General features: G+C 33.1%; 1 protein-coding gene across 3 annotated transcripts in view; it reads right to left on the minus strand.

The window, feature by feature from the left end:
* NCAM2 (neural cell adhesion molecule 2) overlaps positions 1–17,387 on the minus strand; it is a gene marked incomplete at both ends in the record, with an annotated part of 517,101 nt that overhangs the window by 122,344 nt on the left and 377,370 nt on the right. For all 3 annotated transcript variants that reach the window (XM_080813028.1, XM_080813026.1, XM_080813027.1), the window contains one exon: positions 12,712–12,862. In XM_080813028.1, coding sequence (XP_080669154.1) covers positions 12,712–12,862 — 151 coding nt within the window. The remainder of the gene's footprint in view (positions 1–12,711; positions 12,863–17,387) is intronic.

The raw sequence follows: 17,387 nt of genomic DNA on the forward strand, positions 1-17,387 counted from the left end.
CCTTTCACTGTCCCATATTACAGATTTTGCTACTTTGTTTTGTTTAGTATCTGTTTTCCTTGCTGGAGGGTAAGGCTCATCAAATCATTTTTGCTTGCTTGGTTTAATTCCCTATACTCAACACATGGAAAAGTGTTTGGTTTGTAGGACATGCCCGATAAATACTGTGGGGTGAAAAAATACATAATTAATATTATGTATTATGTAATATTATGTATTTTATTATTATTTTATTTATTATTTATTATAAATATATATTATATATTATATATTATATATTATTATTATTTATTATTATTATATTATGTATTTTAATATTATAAAAATACATAATTAACCTCAGCATGCCTAAATTCATAAAATAACAAGTTTTGAGCCATCTCTCCCATTTTACAAATCAGGAAACTTAAGTTTTTATCATTTAGATGACTAATTTCCTAGGATTAGATCCAGCAGATTCATTAAAATCTAAGGATGGCTGCTAATACTATGACATTAAATATTATTTTTGTAAAGCCCAATATATTAGAAAACTACTACTATCTAGTTTAAATCATCACAAACAAAAGTGGTGTCAAGAATACATAGATAATAGTGGGAAAATCATGTTCTTGCTAGTGTTCCACTGAAATTAAAGGACAGAATTAGGAAAATAAAAGTATTTATGGCCACAGAATTCTGGCTGGCTGGATTCAAGTTGTTGGACTGGTCTTTTCCAAGACTCAGTATCGTAACTTTTGGTGGTCATGGTATTTGCGGATGAAGGTGTAAAGTAGAAAATCCAATAAGTTAAATCTACTGGTACCTTTCCTAGGGAAAGGAGGAAAGTGGAGAAGCACTGTTATGAACTGAATGTTTGTGCCTCATCCCCACCAAATTCACATGTAGCAACCCTGCTCCCCAAAATAACAGCACTGGGAGGCATGAGGAGCTGATGATATCATAAGGGTGGAGCTCTGATGAACGGGATCAGTGCCCTGCGGGAGTCAGGAGAGAACACTGTTCCTGAGCTCTGCTCTCTATCCTATGGGGACAGAAATAGAAGCTGTAGTCTGCACCAGAACCCCACTATGCTGGCTCCCTAATCATGGACTTCCAGCCTCCAGAACCATGCAAAATAAACTCCTGTTGTTAATAAACCACCCAATCTGTGGCACTTTGTTCTAGCAGCCTGAAGGGACTAAGGTAGGCTGTAAGCAGTCGGCCACAGGATCTTAGCGTATCTTTCAGGATCTTCAAGACATAAAACTCAGTGAAGTCAGTCAAGTCTTGGTATGATGTGATCTTGGTGGGAAGCTTCACTCTGTGACGTTCTGCACTAGTTCCGTCTCTCAGGTGATCTCCATCAAATCTGGAAAGCTCACTGCTCTGGACTGAATGTTTGTGTAACTTCCCCACCCCACCCCAAATTCCTAGGTTGAAGGCCTACTCTTTAAGCTGATGGGATTTGAAAGTGGGGATCTTTGGAGGTAATTAGTTGTAGAAGTCAAAAGAGTAGAATCCTATCACAGGATTAATGCCCTTAAGGAAAGAGGAAGAGATAGAAGTGTTTCAGGGTGGTTGCAACCGGGAAAGGCAATGTTAAGAACATAACCAGAAAAAGGCTCTCACCGATAACCTGCCCACACTGGCACCCTGATCTTGGACTTCCAGTCTGCCAAAAGGTGAGAAATAAATGGTTGCATTTAAGCCATTCAGTCTACGATATTTTGTTATCACAGCTCAAATTAGGACGCTCACTTGCTAGGGAGAACTGGGATTTCTGGGGCAAGATCTTCAGTCCGGAGGAAGGACAGAAAGCTGTGACAACCTAGAGGCAGAGCTCACTATTCCTGGGCAGTTAAGCAGATGCCAAGAGGCAGTGATAAATCCAGTAGTTACACAATATGACTATTTTTATTTCTCTAATATCTGTTTGTTCATTTCTAAGGCTTATCTTCTCAAGAGTTGGATATTTCCTAAAATTCCTTAACAACTTTTCATCATCGTAATCTCTGATTGGAACAAAATGATTTGATTTGAATCAAATGGTATTGGGGCGCCTGGGTGGCTCAGTGGGTTAAATAAAGCCTCTCCCTTTGGCTCAGGTCATGATCCCGGGGTCCTGGGATAGAGCCCCACATCGGGCTCTCTGCTCAGCGGGGAGCCTGCTTCACCCCCTCTCTCTGCCTGCCTCTCTGCCTACTTGTGATCTCTGCCTGTCAAATAAGTCAATAAAATCTTAAAAAAAAAATGGTATCTATCAGAGATAGACTAGAGTAACTGATGGTATCTTTACCTGAGGAGCATGGTACTTTGAATTTTCCCAGGGGAAAATGTGAAGTTTGGGTTAAAAAAATATACCTGAGCAGTAAAAGATTTTTCACCTTTTTCTTTTCATATGCCATTCTTATCTTCTGCAGATAGAGATAGCTTTATGTTTCTTTCAGAGACTGTCCTTGAAATTTTCGTACTGGATATAAAGCCTAAACAGTTGTTAGCATCAGAACCAACTTATTTCTACAAATGAACCCTCTTCTTTAAAGTTTGAACAGCTTAAATGTATTACGGTGAGTATAAAAGTTAGGATCGTAAGCCAAGATTTCAATCACAGATACAAATGTGTGTCTGCCATGACCAGGAAATTTTTCTAATTTCAAAGTATTTACTAAGATATATTTTTTTTAATATTAAAATCCTTTTCACATCTTATCTACCTTATCCTGGACATGCAGCAGCTCATGCTACTAGAATCACTGTTATCTTGAGACTGTAAAATGTGAAGAAAGTATTATGGGATAAAGCAAATTCAATTCTAGGAAAGGCATGTAAATATGGAAGTAATGTGCATCTATTATAAGATTAATTAATATTGCCACATCCTTAAAAGTTTTCTGATATTCCTAATGCTTTTACACCACAGGAGAAAATGCACATAAATATTGCTATTATGTCTAACAAGAAACAAAAGCAGGTGCAGAAAGCTGGATGAGAAAAAAATGTAAATGAAAAATTCAATATTTCTTAACATGCATCGTTATCATGTAACTGTTAAATTAAATTTATCACATAAAATAATTAAGTTTAATTAACAGATAATATGCAATAAGTAGATTGTCACAATACTAATTTTAATCAAATGTACATGTAATGGGTGCTTATTGCATTAAAGCACATATCATATGCCTGTTACCTCCTTTGTTTTACAAATTGGAACTTTAGTTCAACCTATGTTTAATAGGAAGGTAATGCCTTTGAAATGTTGAAAATGAACTGGCAGGAAGCCAAGAAATCTGTTTCAGATGAAACATAAAAGAGGTTTTGAATTTTTAAAAAAAGGGGGCTGAATCTAAAGACCTTAACTTTAGTGCTATTGTAGTAAATATGGTTGGTATCAATTATAAATGGCTTGATTCTTTTTCACTCTTTTTTAGAAATCAGAGACTGTAGCTGCTTGAATGAGGCAGGGAAGACTGTTTTGGTCAGTGTCTTATGACATTGTGTGATTTTGTAGTTTTCACAGTTCTCTATACTGTCCTTGATTTAAAGACGCAGAATAAAAATATTTTTAACATTTCTAACTTGTAAATATTTATTTACAAAAATAACTTCTCATAGCATTGCATGTCATGTTCTAAGAGTTTCAGTGGTATAATAAATTAGCTGCTAAATAAAACATCCTATCTTATAACAACAGAGGCTTCAATTACCAAGAAATAAGCTTATTAGATAGCGTCAATACTTATTATTGGTGCAATATCCAATCAAAGTTTCCACTAATCTTTTTATGAAGGAAAATAAGACTTACTACAGTGGTGGTATCGTAAGTCTAAAAAAAGTTCCAAATTTCATAATAAAATTACATTAATTTACAAGGAAAATAATTGAAAGAGAAGAGCAGGCTGACTAAATTTTAAATGAAGACCATGGTTACATATTCCAAATGATCATTTAATAATCCCCAAAATAATCCTAACTATAGACAGATGATACCGCTATGCCATTTCCTCTATTTCTATCACAAGAATAAAATTTGAACTTTAGCAATTAATGAAATTAAGATTAATAATTATGTTAATTTTCATTTAAAATTCATCTCTCACCAGCATATTTACATAACTTAGCATAAATGAATTTTCCACCATCTTTTTCATCAACTTTAAGCATTTTTATGATTCAGTTTTGATAAATTATATTATCCAAGAGGTAATAATCTTACATAATTGTAAGAGGTTATAGCATAGAGAAGAGGTCAGGCACATGGATGGGAAAATTTTATCATGCTAAAGCTAACATTTATTCTTAAATGTAGTATAAGTTTGGAAAAGTGGGCTAGGCTCCCAACATATTTTGTATTGTCCTAGAAATCATAAGTAATTTTAATTGTGAAAAATAAAGAATTCTCATTAAGGTATATGAAGAAATAGTATAAAAATTTGGATTAATCAAAAAGGAAGGTACACTTCTAGAGACTTACAAATAATTGTAATGACTATTTAAATGATATTCATCATGAGGAGAAAACCAGAAGCAACATCTTGTATATAGCATCCCTGTGTAGGTTAGAACCACAGGAGAAGCTCCTTTCAGTTGGAGATTTTTAAAAAAAGAAGAAGAAGAAGAAGGGAAAATGTCAATGGGATGCACAATTAAGTATGTTTATTCATCTTAAAATATAAGACATTTTCTTCTGTTTTACTTAAAATTTAGCCTTTATCAGTAGAATTATCTTTCTATAGCTGAAGGACACTATTAAAAACTTTGAACATCTAATTCTAAACCTCAGCTAAAGTTATCCTGTCTCTTAATTTAAATCTGAAGTGATTTACACATGGAGAACTTAATACACTTTTCAGGATAATTAAGGTTTGTGTAGAAATAAATGAAATTGACTGCACAGAATATCAATATACTGAAAAGGGAAAGAGAAACTCAACTCCTTTTAGGACTTTGCATTTTAAATAATCTCTGATTGAAGTAATGCTTTGTTTGCAAATATATGATTTATAAAAAATAAAAGCCAAAAATGAAATTTGAAAAAAAAAGTAGAAGGAAGAAATATACTAAAAACTCCAAAAAAACTGAAATGAAAACATTCGTATCTTGATTCCAGAAATGAGGGAAAATAAATATTTTTATGATTTAAGGTTGTATGAAGAATATATAGAAATTTCTGCTTCCATAATGGCAGTATAAACTTATGATTGCCCATCTCCCCTACTGGTAATGATTAAAAGCTCCAGAGACTCAAACTAAATAAAAAATACAGAAACAATAGCAAAAGTCACTACCTAAGGGTTCTGTAAACAAAATCAATGAGATTGTGGAAGATAATTAAAATTACTTTCCCACTTCTTTTTTTCTCTCATGACTTTGTATAGAGGGCAGGCCATAGCTGAGGTGCCTCACGGTGATACTGGAGTTAAAATCTGTCCAGAAATGCAGAGTTCTTGGGAGAAGCCAATACAGAATGAGTAGGAAGGGGGCAATCCCAAATAGGGATCATACAAGGAGATGCCATAATTCTTCATATAAGTCACAAAAATCAGCCTAAATCCTGAGCTTTGAATGCATGGGACGGGCACAAATTTGTATAGCAAAGGCTTTAAGAAGTTAATTGAGATTTGAGTTACCACTTATAGTAGGCAACACAGAATTTAGGAGGGAATATCTGCTTAATACATTTTTTCCAGATGTTTGTCAAAAGTTGTAGAGTCTGCACAACATAATACTTACAGTACCCAGGATTCAAACCAACATTTCTTGACATTCAATGAGCTAGAAGAACATGACCAATTCTTTTTTTTTTTTAATTAACATATAATGCATTACTTGTTTCAGGGGTACAGGTCTGTGCTTCATCAGTCTTACACAATTCACAGCACTCACCATACCACATACCCTCCCCAATGTCTATCACCCAACCACCCCATTCCACCCCTGCAAAGATAATCAACAAATGCATTACAAGATGACCCAGATGTTGAGTCTATCAGATTTTATATTTATAGATTTTAGAGTGGCTATTCTAACCATGCTCCATGAAATAAAGTAGAGAACACATAAAATGGTAAGAATTTTAAAAAGTCAGTAGAGAAACAGAAAATATAAAACAGAACAACATTAGAAATTCAGGAAAAAAAATACTATCTTAAAGAACTCACTGATTAGGGCTTAGGAGCAAAAAGGAGATGGTGGAATAAAAGTTCTGTTAATTTGAAGTTAAAACTGCAGAAGTTATCTAATCTAAAGAACGGTGAATAGTTAAAATATATAAAACTGAACAGTATCTTGGGGATTATTTTTAGGTAATTTCAAAAGTTCTAACATGCATAAGCAAAGCCCAAGAGATGAGAAAGAGATTAAGAAAGAACTAATAAGAAGAAATAATGTCCAAAAATGCTCAAATAGATATGGACAAATATAAATTTACAGATTCAAGAACCTCAGTACACCCCAAACAGGATAACTCAAAGAAAACTGCACCTAACCCATCCCAATCAAAACAATGAATAATACAGATAAAGGAAGTAACCTGAAAGCAGCTAGTGAATAATGACATGTGCCATACCAGGAATTCACAATTCAAATTATCATGAATTTCTCATTAGAAACCAAGGAGTTTAGGTGAGAGTGGAACAAAACTTGGGTCTTTAGGGGTGAAGAAAGAGTGAAATAAGTGGTAAATGGATAAGTAAATTAAAATATTTTCTTTTTTTTTAAGATTTTATTTATGTATTTGACAGATAAAGATCACAAGCAGGCAGAGAGAGAGAAAGAGGAGGAAGAAGGCTCCCTGCTGAGCAAAGAGCTGGGTGTGGGGCACGATCCCAGAACCCAGGGATCATGACCTGAGCTGAAGGCAGAGGCTTTAACCCACTGAGCCACGAAGGTGCCCCTAAAAACAGTTTCTCTTCAACTCCTAAAAAATCTGTATGACTCTTCAATACAAAATCTATCATAAATTATGGTGAGATTTCAGTGAATGTAGATGTAATACCTCTGAAATCAATAGGAAAAAAAAAATTCCTAGAGAATCACTTAAGCAAAACAATACCAAAAGTATATTGCCAACATACAAATTAAAATAAATCATTAATATCTCATATAATTCAAAATAATGCAGAAAAAACAAACAGAACATGAAATATACAGAGGGAAAACGCAGAAAACAAAATTTTATACCTGAATGAAATCATATCAAATACAGCATTCAGTTTAATAGTCTAGCCTATGAATTATGGACAAAATATAGTCCAAGGACCTCATACATGTGTGCTTAGAGTTAAGAATGGTTTTTACATTTTTAATTGTTGTAAGAGAGAAATGCACAAGTCTTTAAGATAGTTTCTAGGTGACAGAGACCATATAAGGAAAATTTAAAATATTTATTACCTGGCCCATTTCCTGCTGATCCCTACTTTAAACATTAATGTTAAGTTACAGATTGACAGAATTAATAAAGAAGCAATACTCTGTCATATGCTACCTAAAAAGCCACAATTTAATTTCACATAAAAATGCAGCTAGGTGGAAAGTAAATAAATGAAAAAGGGTGTATAAACAGTAAGCATAGGGAGGTATGAGTAGTTATCTGAATATTAGATAAAATATATTAAAGTAAATGATTACTGGAGAAAATGAAAGAAATAGTTCATGAGGAAGACATGTGTGGGAGAGAGAGCAATGACCTGCCCCTCCCCCCTCCCCCCGGAAGATAGTCACATCATAACCTCTGGAATCTGTAAGTATGTTATTCTACAGCAAAGAGAACTTTGCAGCTGTGATAAAGTTAAAGAGGTTGAGTTGAGAAGAATATCCTGAATTATCCAGTGTGGGTCTCCTGTAATGAAAAGTCGGAGACAGAGAAGATGTAAGAAAAGCAGCAGAATTAGAGTGGGGTGATGTGAGAGAGACTCCATCTGCCTTTGCTGGCTTTAAAGATGGAAGAGGACCAAGAGCCAAAAAATGTGGGCAGATTCTGGAAGCTGAAAGGGACAGAAAACAATCTCCACAAAAGAACACAAAGGAACACAGCCCTACCAACATTTCATTCCAGTGAAAATCCTTTTGAACCGCTGACCTCCAGAACTAAAAGAGAACATAGTTGTGTTGTTTCTAGCAATTAAGTTTGTTGTCACTGGTTTTAGCAGAAAAAAAAAAAAAAAAAAACAAAAAACAAAAAACGAATACAACTTAACAAGCTATACATGTGCATGGCCTCACTGAGCCTAAAGATACCTGACACAAAAATCAACAGGATTAAAGTGAGAGAGAAATGTTCGCAATCATGGAGGAGGGTTTTAACACCTCTCACTCTGCTCTCACTCTGATAAAACAGCTATATAAAAAAAGTCAGTAAAGACAGATGATTCAAACAACACTGTCACCTACCTCTATCTAATTGATATTTCTAGAACACAGCATTCTATAACTACAGAATACACATGCTTCTTAAACACACTGTGTAGTCACTGAGATAGATCATTTGCAGTGACATATATCTCAATAAATAAAAAAGAATTTAAAAAAATCACACAACGGAGTATTTTTAAACAGAACTAAATGATATTAGTAATAAGTAACAGCAAAGTATCTAGGAAAACATTAAATATCTGGAGATTAAATCCTTACAAATAAATATGGACCAAAGAGGAAATCACGATAAAAATTAGAAAATATTTTCATCTATTTGAATGACAACAAAAATACAACATATCATAATTTGGGGGTTGTGCTGAAATATTCTTTAGTGGGAAGTTTAGAGTTTTATATGGTTATATTACAAAGTAAGATATATCTAAAGTAATGACCTAATATTTCACTTCAAGAATTTATAACCAAAGTTTAAAGTAAGTCCAAAATATATAGAATGGAAATAATGAAAATAAAATGGAAACCAACAAATAGAAACTAGATTTATATATAAAGAATGTAAATTAACAAAACCCAAAGCTAGTATTTTGTAAATATCAACAGTATTGGCAAATCCTTGGTTAGAAAGAGGAAAGTCTTTTCAAAAATAGTGCTGAATTATTTTGATAGATGTATGAAAAAATAATATGTATTGACTCCATAAAAATGAATCCAAAACAGATCACAGATTTAATGCAAAATCTAAGTCAACAAAACATTAAATGAAAGCCTAGGGGGCGCTTGGGTGGCTCAGTTAGTTAACCATCTGCCTTAGGCTCAGGTTATGATCCCTGGGGGTCCTGGGATCTAGTCTTGCATCCGCTCAGTAGGAAATCTGCTTCACCTCTCCCTCTGTCCCTTCCACTGCCTGTGCTCTTTCTGTCAAACAAATTAAAAACAATCTTTAAAAAAAAATCTTTAAAAATAAAATAAAATAAAAAAGAAAGTCTAGACATAAATCTTTGTGGACTTTGTTTAGATGATGATTTCTTAGATGGAACATGAACAACATCGCATATGAATTCAATTTGATAAGCTGGACCTGAGCAAAATTTAAATCTTTTGCTCTTCCAAGAATCATATTTATTCTAGAAAAAAAAAAAACTATGTCCACACAATGTTCAAAAATGTACACAAAAGTTTTTTGTAATAGCCCTAAACTGAAAATAACCAAATGCTCATCAACAGGTGAATAAACAAACTCTGTTTTACCCATACAATCCAAAGACAAGTACACATTATAAATTTTTGATTTATATTCAACATATCAACGCATGCTGACTGAAAGTGCTTAGCAAAAAATTAAAATTAAAGTAATGTATGATTCCGTATATAAAGTTCTGGAAGTGCAACTAAATTACAGTGACAGAAAGTAGACTAACATTTGCTTGGGAGGGAGAGTAAAAGAATACATACATTACAAAGGAGCTTTAGAAAATTCATGGGGGTGATGTAAATGTTTGTTTAGATGATGTAACAGATTTGCAGGCACACCCATATGTCAAAACTGATCACATTTTGCCCTTCATAAATTGGCATTGTACTATGGTCCAACAATATTTCAATAAAGTTGTCAACAGGGAATATTTATTGTTCTAATTATTTTTACTAAAGAAGAATAAAATTAAATATTTAATTTCTTAAAAAGAAGGAAAAATTGATCATGTGCTCTAAAAGCTATCAATAAAATAAAACAAAAATGATTCTTAAACAATGGTTTAATAGTTAAAAAAACCTTTTATGATTTTTGAAATAGTTTTATCTAACCAGTTTCTAATCAACAAGAAACAACAATCTCAAGGAATGGTCAAAGAATTCTCAAAACATTCTTTTGCAAAGCAAGTTTTTTAAAAATCCTTCCTAAATAAGAGATACTATTTGCTCATGAGCTTTATTCTAAACATTTACTTCAGAAAATTAAACAGGCTGACCAATGTTTAAACCTTTACAGCAAAGGAGGAATACCTCTGTGATCAAAAGCAACTTGTACCTTGTGGTATCAGTCCTTGAAAAACAGAGTGCCCTAAGTACTTTTTTTTGTATTAAAGTATTTATTTTATTAAAAGATCACAAGAACATGCACTCTGTACTGATATATACAATCATGTGTTTACCCCATTATTTTCTATCTAGTTGAAAACACTAACAACTACAAATCTCACATAATTTTATATCAGCATTTCACATTATCTTGATATTTTTCTCCATCCATCACTTCAAAATTTGAATTCAAGTTGAGGTTTGATTTAAATCTCTGTCAATCCCAATGTTCTAATAAAGCATGAGCTCTGTTTTATTTATTTTGTGTCCACAGTCACTCAGTACTGATTCTAAATCTTAAACAGCTCAATGAAAAGATCCTAAGTTTGGTCTAGTATGGCTTTTTAAAATTCTTTTCAATGAGGTTTAAAAACACAGACACAGAAATTATAGATCTTAATTTAACTTTTTATTAATTTCATAATTAAAACTTAGGTAGGCATGCATGGAGGGCAATTCAGAAGTTCTAGGACACCTTTGAAGGATGTGGCTATGCATTTTTAAATGGTTAGGTATGATGAAACCCCAAGAATTTCTTCCTTCAACCCTCTTAATTTACGTATATGGAAACTGACGTCCCAGGGATGCAGGTCACAAAACTAATTAGCATCAATCCTAGCACTGGTATAGCTACCCGATGTTGCCTATATGACACAGTCAGCCTCATTGTGTTTTGGAAACATCGACAGTGCTCATTTCTCCTGAGCTCCACTTTTCTGAGTACTTACAGCAGTGATTTAGTAATAATCCTATGATATGTCAAATAAGCTTTTAAATATTTACAAAATGCAAAGGAAAAAAAAAACCTAAATTAAGTTTTATTAAGAGACTATGATTCCTACCACTTTTTTAGCACAGTGAGAAGAGATTGGGAGTAGTCTATGAACTTGCCCTCCAAACAGGCTGGACAGCTCTAATATAAATCATGTTTCGGCACCCTTAAATTTTTGCTCATGTAGATTCACATTAAAGAAAAAGAAAAAAATAATAAAGTAAATTTTGGATTCACATACATATTTTGAATTACAAAATCTAAACAAACGTGTTGAAAGTTTGAGAAATAGTTCTAATTTGTTACAAGTGCTGATGACTTGAAAAAGAAATTTATATATATTAATATGTAGCTTATAAATACATATATGTATAAAATAATGAAAAAATAGCAGAAAACACTATTAGGAAAAAAACTAAATTAGTTATTAGCATCACTTCTTTCTCTGTGTGTCCTGAATAACATGGCTTTTTTGTCTCTTTGATTTTTTTTAAGAAATACGATGGCAATTAAACAACTTTCTTGGAGATTCTCTAACTTTAGCAAATGAAACCTGTACTTTGTGAAATAATTATTTAATATCCTTCATAATTTTTTGCAATTGTGTAAGTGGCCTTTCCATGAATTTCTTAATAGGAACATTTATGAATATGTAAAATAATATGGATTATTTGTGTCTGTTCTTGAGGAAATATTTGCATTCTAGAGACATTCTCAAAAAGAAAATAATCTTATTTCATAGTTATCACCACCTTCTATCAATATTAACTTACTACAAATTCTCCAATAGGAATGTTTTGTCGATGAGTATCTTATATACTCCCACTATGACAGTTATGTCCTCTTGAACATCAGAGAATCTCCAACATTGATGACTCCTGAATATTTATTGAAAATAATATTAAATTTCTTCCCTTTTATGAACATATATATGAAATTATTCTAAAATCCCACTGAGTGATATAAGTTGGATTGTGCATTTACATCAGCCCTCATATTCTCCAAATTTCAGGTCGTAATTCCAACTTACAGACAACAAGCATTATTCTGATAAAATATGAATGTTGATATATTCAATCATTTTAAAAACACTACTTCATATCTTATGAGAATTAAAATAATTCGACAAAATAACTACTCAAGTGAAACACAGGACCATTAATATTATAAGTAAACAGATAAAACTCTAAGGAGATACTAACTAATAACTGATAACTAATGCAATTCAATTTATACTGTGTTTGGCTTAAACACTCCAAAAAAGAAAATCACAATTTTCTGAATAAGCAGTATCAAAACCATTAAATTTACAGCACTGTGAAATGTCCTATAACATCCACTAGATGTCTCTAATAACTGACTTTGAATGGCCACGTTAGTTCTAGAGCTATCCATCAAATCCCGAATCATGAATTACAGAAGCATTTGGAGGATCCTACTAAATTTCGTATTTTTCAAAGCAGACAAAGTTGTTTTAATAAACATACAAAAGGAAAATAACTTACATTCAATATCAAGGTACATGCTCTTTTGGTGCCCTCCAATCCTACTCGCAGCTTCACAGTCATATCTCCCTGAATCTGACAACTTCACATCTTTAATATGCAGTGATGAGCTTCCATGCTGCCCTTTGACTTCGATACGGCCGTCTGGGCTCTGTTTACATCGATTCGGGAAAAAGAAAGATTTTACGCTTGTTTTGTGTGAAATGATGACCAAACATAGGGTGTTTATCACATATATGATAAATGAAAATAATGTCTTACCTGCATTACTTTTTTTTTTTTTTTTGAAAGCAATGTTTCTGTATTTATGACTTACTGATTTTGACTTTTCCGTTGTACCTACCCACCAGCTTACAGGGACACTAACATGTAGTAGAAACTTCAACACGTGTTTTATCAACCCCTTTTATTTAGTGCACTCTGTGCTTTTTAAAAAGCTGGCATGTTCTTCTAGGAAGGGCTTTGTTGGCTTCGAATTATGCTTCTTGCAAACATAACAGAACAACAATGCCTATTCAATTCTGGCTGAAACCCCCCAGTGAAAATTATATTCCTCCTTCACGTTAGTTTCCTGTTTCACCGTGTAAAGACAATGTATCAAGATGTATGAAAATTAAAGCCTTGAAGGAGAATTTATAGTTATTTTTGAATGAATGAAACAGCACTGCTCATAAGCCTATGTAGTACATTACTCATAACAGATAAATTATTAAAAACAGCACTATATAAGTCCTCCGTAGAAAGTCAATGGAAACAACATGAAAAAGATTAATCACATGCTCCATGAATATTGATGCAAATCAAGGACTTGCTCGTAATCCAATAGCCTATAGATTACATTTCAAATAAGAATTCTTGTGTGCAACCTAATTGGTATACCTACAATTGTTTTCTTAAATCACTTAAATACCATTATAGCACACATATTAAGACAGAGATAGTTTACTTATTGAATTTTATTTTGTACAATCAGGGAATATAGTGAAATTTGCATTATAATTCACTTGTAACATGTACTTTACTATTATTGAATTGATTGTTTTCAATATTTGAGGGTTTTGTGCCGCACTAAAAACTGCATGGCACACATTGGTTTTGAAATATGTAAGTTATTATGTAATAATATAATGGTTGTTTAAGTTTCTATATAACTGAAATTCAAATAAATTTCAATACATGTACTTTGTATTATTAAAACTTGTTTATTTTCTGTTATTTATATCAACAGACTATTTTAAAGCTCTTTAAACATGAATTTGATTGGGACACAATATGATCACTTTTTTGCTTTCTACTTTTATACAGGCATGCAGTTACTATACAACCAAATCAGTCACTCATAATTCATTTACTATCATTATCGTAAAAATGTTCTTCAAAAACAAAGAAACAAAAACATGCTTGGAATGTATTATGCAACCCATATCAGGCCAAAAATATGTTTCCTAATTCTCAAGTATTGCTAAAAAAATAGTAAGGTGAGGCTTTCAAGCAGAAGGCATTCTCTGCTGCCAATATTTAAGATGTTTGTCTGCCAACCCAATTACTTACTTGAGAGGAAAGAAAAAAAAATGCAGAAACTCACAGAAGTTAAAATTAGAATGAGTAAACTCAAAAGCAGAATGGCCAATTTGTTGTACAAAGTAACTAACTACTTTTTGCTATAAATGGGTTAGTAGTTCCTTACCTTATTACACCTCTATCATTGGACCCTAGGGAACTATCCTTCCTTCCTTAAGTGCAGACTTCCCTTGGCTTTCAGGACATCCATACTCTCCTATTTTTTCTTCCAGTGTCTCTTTCCTGTCTACTTTTTAGTCTGGGTTGCAGCTTCCTCTCTCCCTGGGGACCCCTGGTTTCTGTCATGGATGCAACCAAGGCACTCTACTTAAGACACCCTCATCCCCTCCCATACTAGCAGCTGCGATCTCTAGTCACTCTTCCTCCGGGCAGGATCCCTCTCTCCTTGGAGAGCTATGGAACCAGATATGTCTCTTTCAGAGCATGCCCATTTGATGTTTCTCAAACCAGCACGTGCAGATCCGAACATATCACTCCCTCACCCAGCATGACCGGCTCTACTCCTGCGGTCTTCCCTTCCGTGAATGGTACAGATTCTTTCTCATGCCCCATGCTGGACTACATCTTCAGTTTGAATCAGTTTCTGAACATTTACCTGTTTATAATTTAAATGATGATAAATGTCAGTTTATCATCTAGTTCAAAATTATCATCTTCAATGTCTAGCAACTGTGTTTCCATGGACGTCTCTGCTCTCTGCTTCACCTATTTGCAATCTTAGTCATGCTGCTGAGTTGGAGGAACACTAAGGGGCATCTCTGGATTTCAGAAACAACAACAATCACATTCAGGGTGAATGTGACCAGAAGAGATTCCCTGACTCTGCAAAAGCCATCAGCATTATGTGATTTCCTATGTTTCTCTAGCAAAGTCTCATTGCAGATGCAGAAATTATTTCTTTGTGTAGCTAAGGATAAGTTTTTTTTAAAAAAGTAAACTTCTAATTCTCATAACAAGTTCATAAAGATTTCATATCCCCCCTCCTCTATAATAATGAATAACATTGTATTGATTTCTGAATAACTTCCTTGCCTTTCTAAGACATCACTTTTCTGTCTGAGCACACTTTACAATTTGGATACCATTAATTTGACTTCCAATTAATCTGAATTACTGTCATTTCCATAAATACCCTCCACAGCCCTGTCTCAACCTTTCCCCCTTTCCCCCTTCCATATTTACGTGGCAGAATTCTCTCATCATTCCCTTAATTTCTTGGGAAATTATCAATTTATGTTCAAAATAAATTGACTATTGTATATAATTATTAAATATACTACTCTAAAGTCTGTACTTTTCCTAGGACACATTACTTTTTCTAATCTTATTAGAACTTCAGAATTCATCCTGTAGGGTGATATTACAGTTGAACAAATGTGAGAACATTTTTATTTTTATGGTACTTTATGTTAAAGTCACCTGGACTAGTACCAAGGACAGAAAGATTATATTCTAATATCTTTAAAGGAAGTTAAGTTATGGTGAAATTTAGATGTAGGAAAGGAAAAGTATTCCTCCAGCTATTACTTATTATGTGTTAAAAAACTTACATTTAGTATCCTTATTAATGGGATAAAATACCATTTTAATGATACAAAACAAATTCTTCATTTTTCTATTAGGAAAAATATCATTTTTTCACAGAATTGAAAGGCAAATATAGTCCTTTGAAAATAAACAGGTCCTCATGTTATTAACTATTATAAATGATATGGCATTTGACTTACAAAAATCTATTGGTGTCTATAAAATTAGTATGATATTAGTAAAGATGTTGGAATGGAAAAGTTATTTTTGATGTGTCTGGAATTATTAACAGGAAGAACGGAATTTCTTTGGGACGGTGTGTGATTCCCTGGGAAATCATAAGTCATTTTCAGACTTGACATTGGCTCTATAATAATTATAACATTCATTTGTCTCAAATACTTACACTAGAAGACCAAAGTCATTCCCTCTCATATCTGACATTTCAAAGGACATCTTTCTCTTTGTGCTACAAAAAAGCATTACACATTTCTGAAAGAAAATTAATTTATATCTTGGCTTTGACTCACCACCTACTGAAGATTCATTTAAGACATCTGATATTTGATTGAGACAGGTTAATGGGCATATTAGCTGTCCATCTAGTATTTTCAGGTTCTATCAATGCATGAGGTAAGATGATTAGAAAGTAAAGTGCCTGACTATACATTATCACTCCAATCCTTTATAGAAAGGCACTTTTTGAAATTTGATTTAATGTTATATTTTTGCCTTTCCAGAAGGTCAGTTTAAGAACTGTTTAATTGAATAGTAATTCTATATTTTTTTTAATAAACTGATATGTTTATTGACATTAAAATATACCTGACTGCTAGTTCTTAGAGCAGGGTCCTCTTTCCATGGGGACTTGTCTTTTTTTTTTAATTTTAATAAACATATAATGTATTTTTATCCCCAGGGGTACAGGTCTGTGAATCGCCAGGTTTACACATTTCACAGCACTCATCATAGCATGTACCCTCCCCAATGTCCATTTCCCCAAGTATTTCTATATTTTTATAAAATGGTTATTTACAGAGTTTATTGAAAAAATGGTCATTTATAGAGTTTACTGTCCTTTCAAGAATCACTTGATGAAATACCTATATGATAACTACCTTCTGGAGTTTAGTTCCAACACAAATATTCTGTTGCCCATTTTAATTGTGGGACATTTGAAATTATACAAGGTATTGTGTTTATAGGTTATTTTTGTGACCTGACCTGACTAGACCTTTACTGCCAAGTTTAGAACCCAATTGTAGGACATAACACATTTGAGGTGACAGTATTCCCCATCTTTCTTCTTCATACCATTGTCATTGACCTCTTTGGTCTTTTGGGAGATTGGTGAATCCTGTCACTTAGTTACTCAGCAATTGTTTTCTTGTGCAATTATTTTACAAGAAGCACCCAGGCACTGGGGATACATGCTGAGCAAATCTGAACAATTTTTACCCTTTGGTAAATAAAAGTTCAGGAGATAATAATTTTTTAAAAATAATACAAATAAACTGAAAAGTACCATGTAGGAATACCAAAGTTTCATCTTGGGGATGAGTCAGTGG

Source organism: Martes martes, assembly GCF_963455335.1.
Source record: "Martes martes genome assembly, chromosome: 1".
In the NCBI taxonomy this organism is placed as follows: domain Eukaryota; kingdom Metazoa; phylum Chordata; class Mammalia; order Carnivora; family Mustelidae; genus Martes; species Martes martes.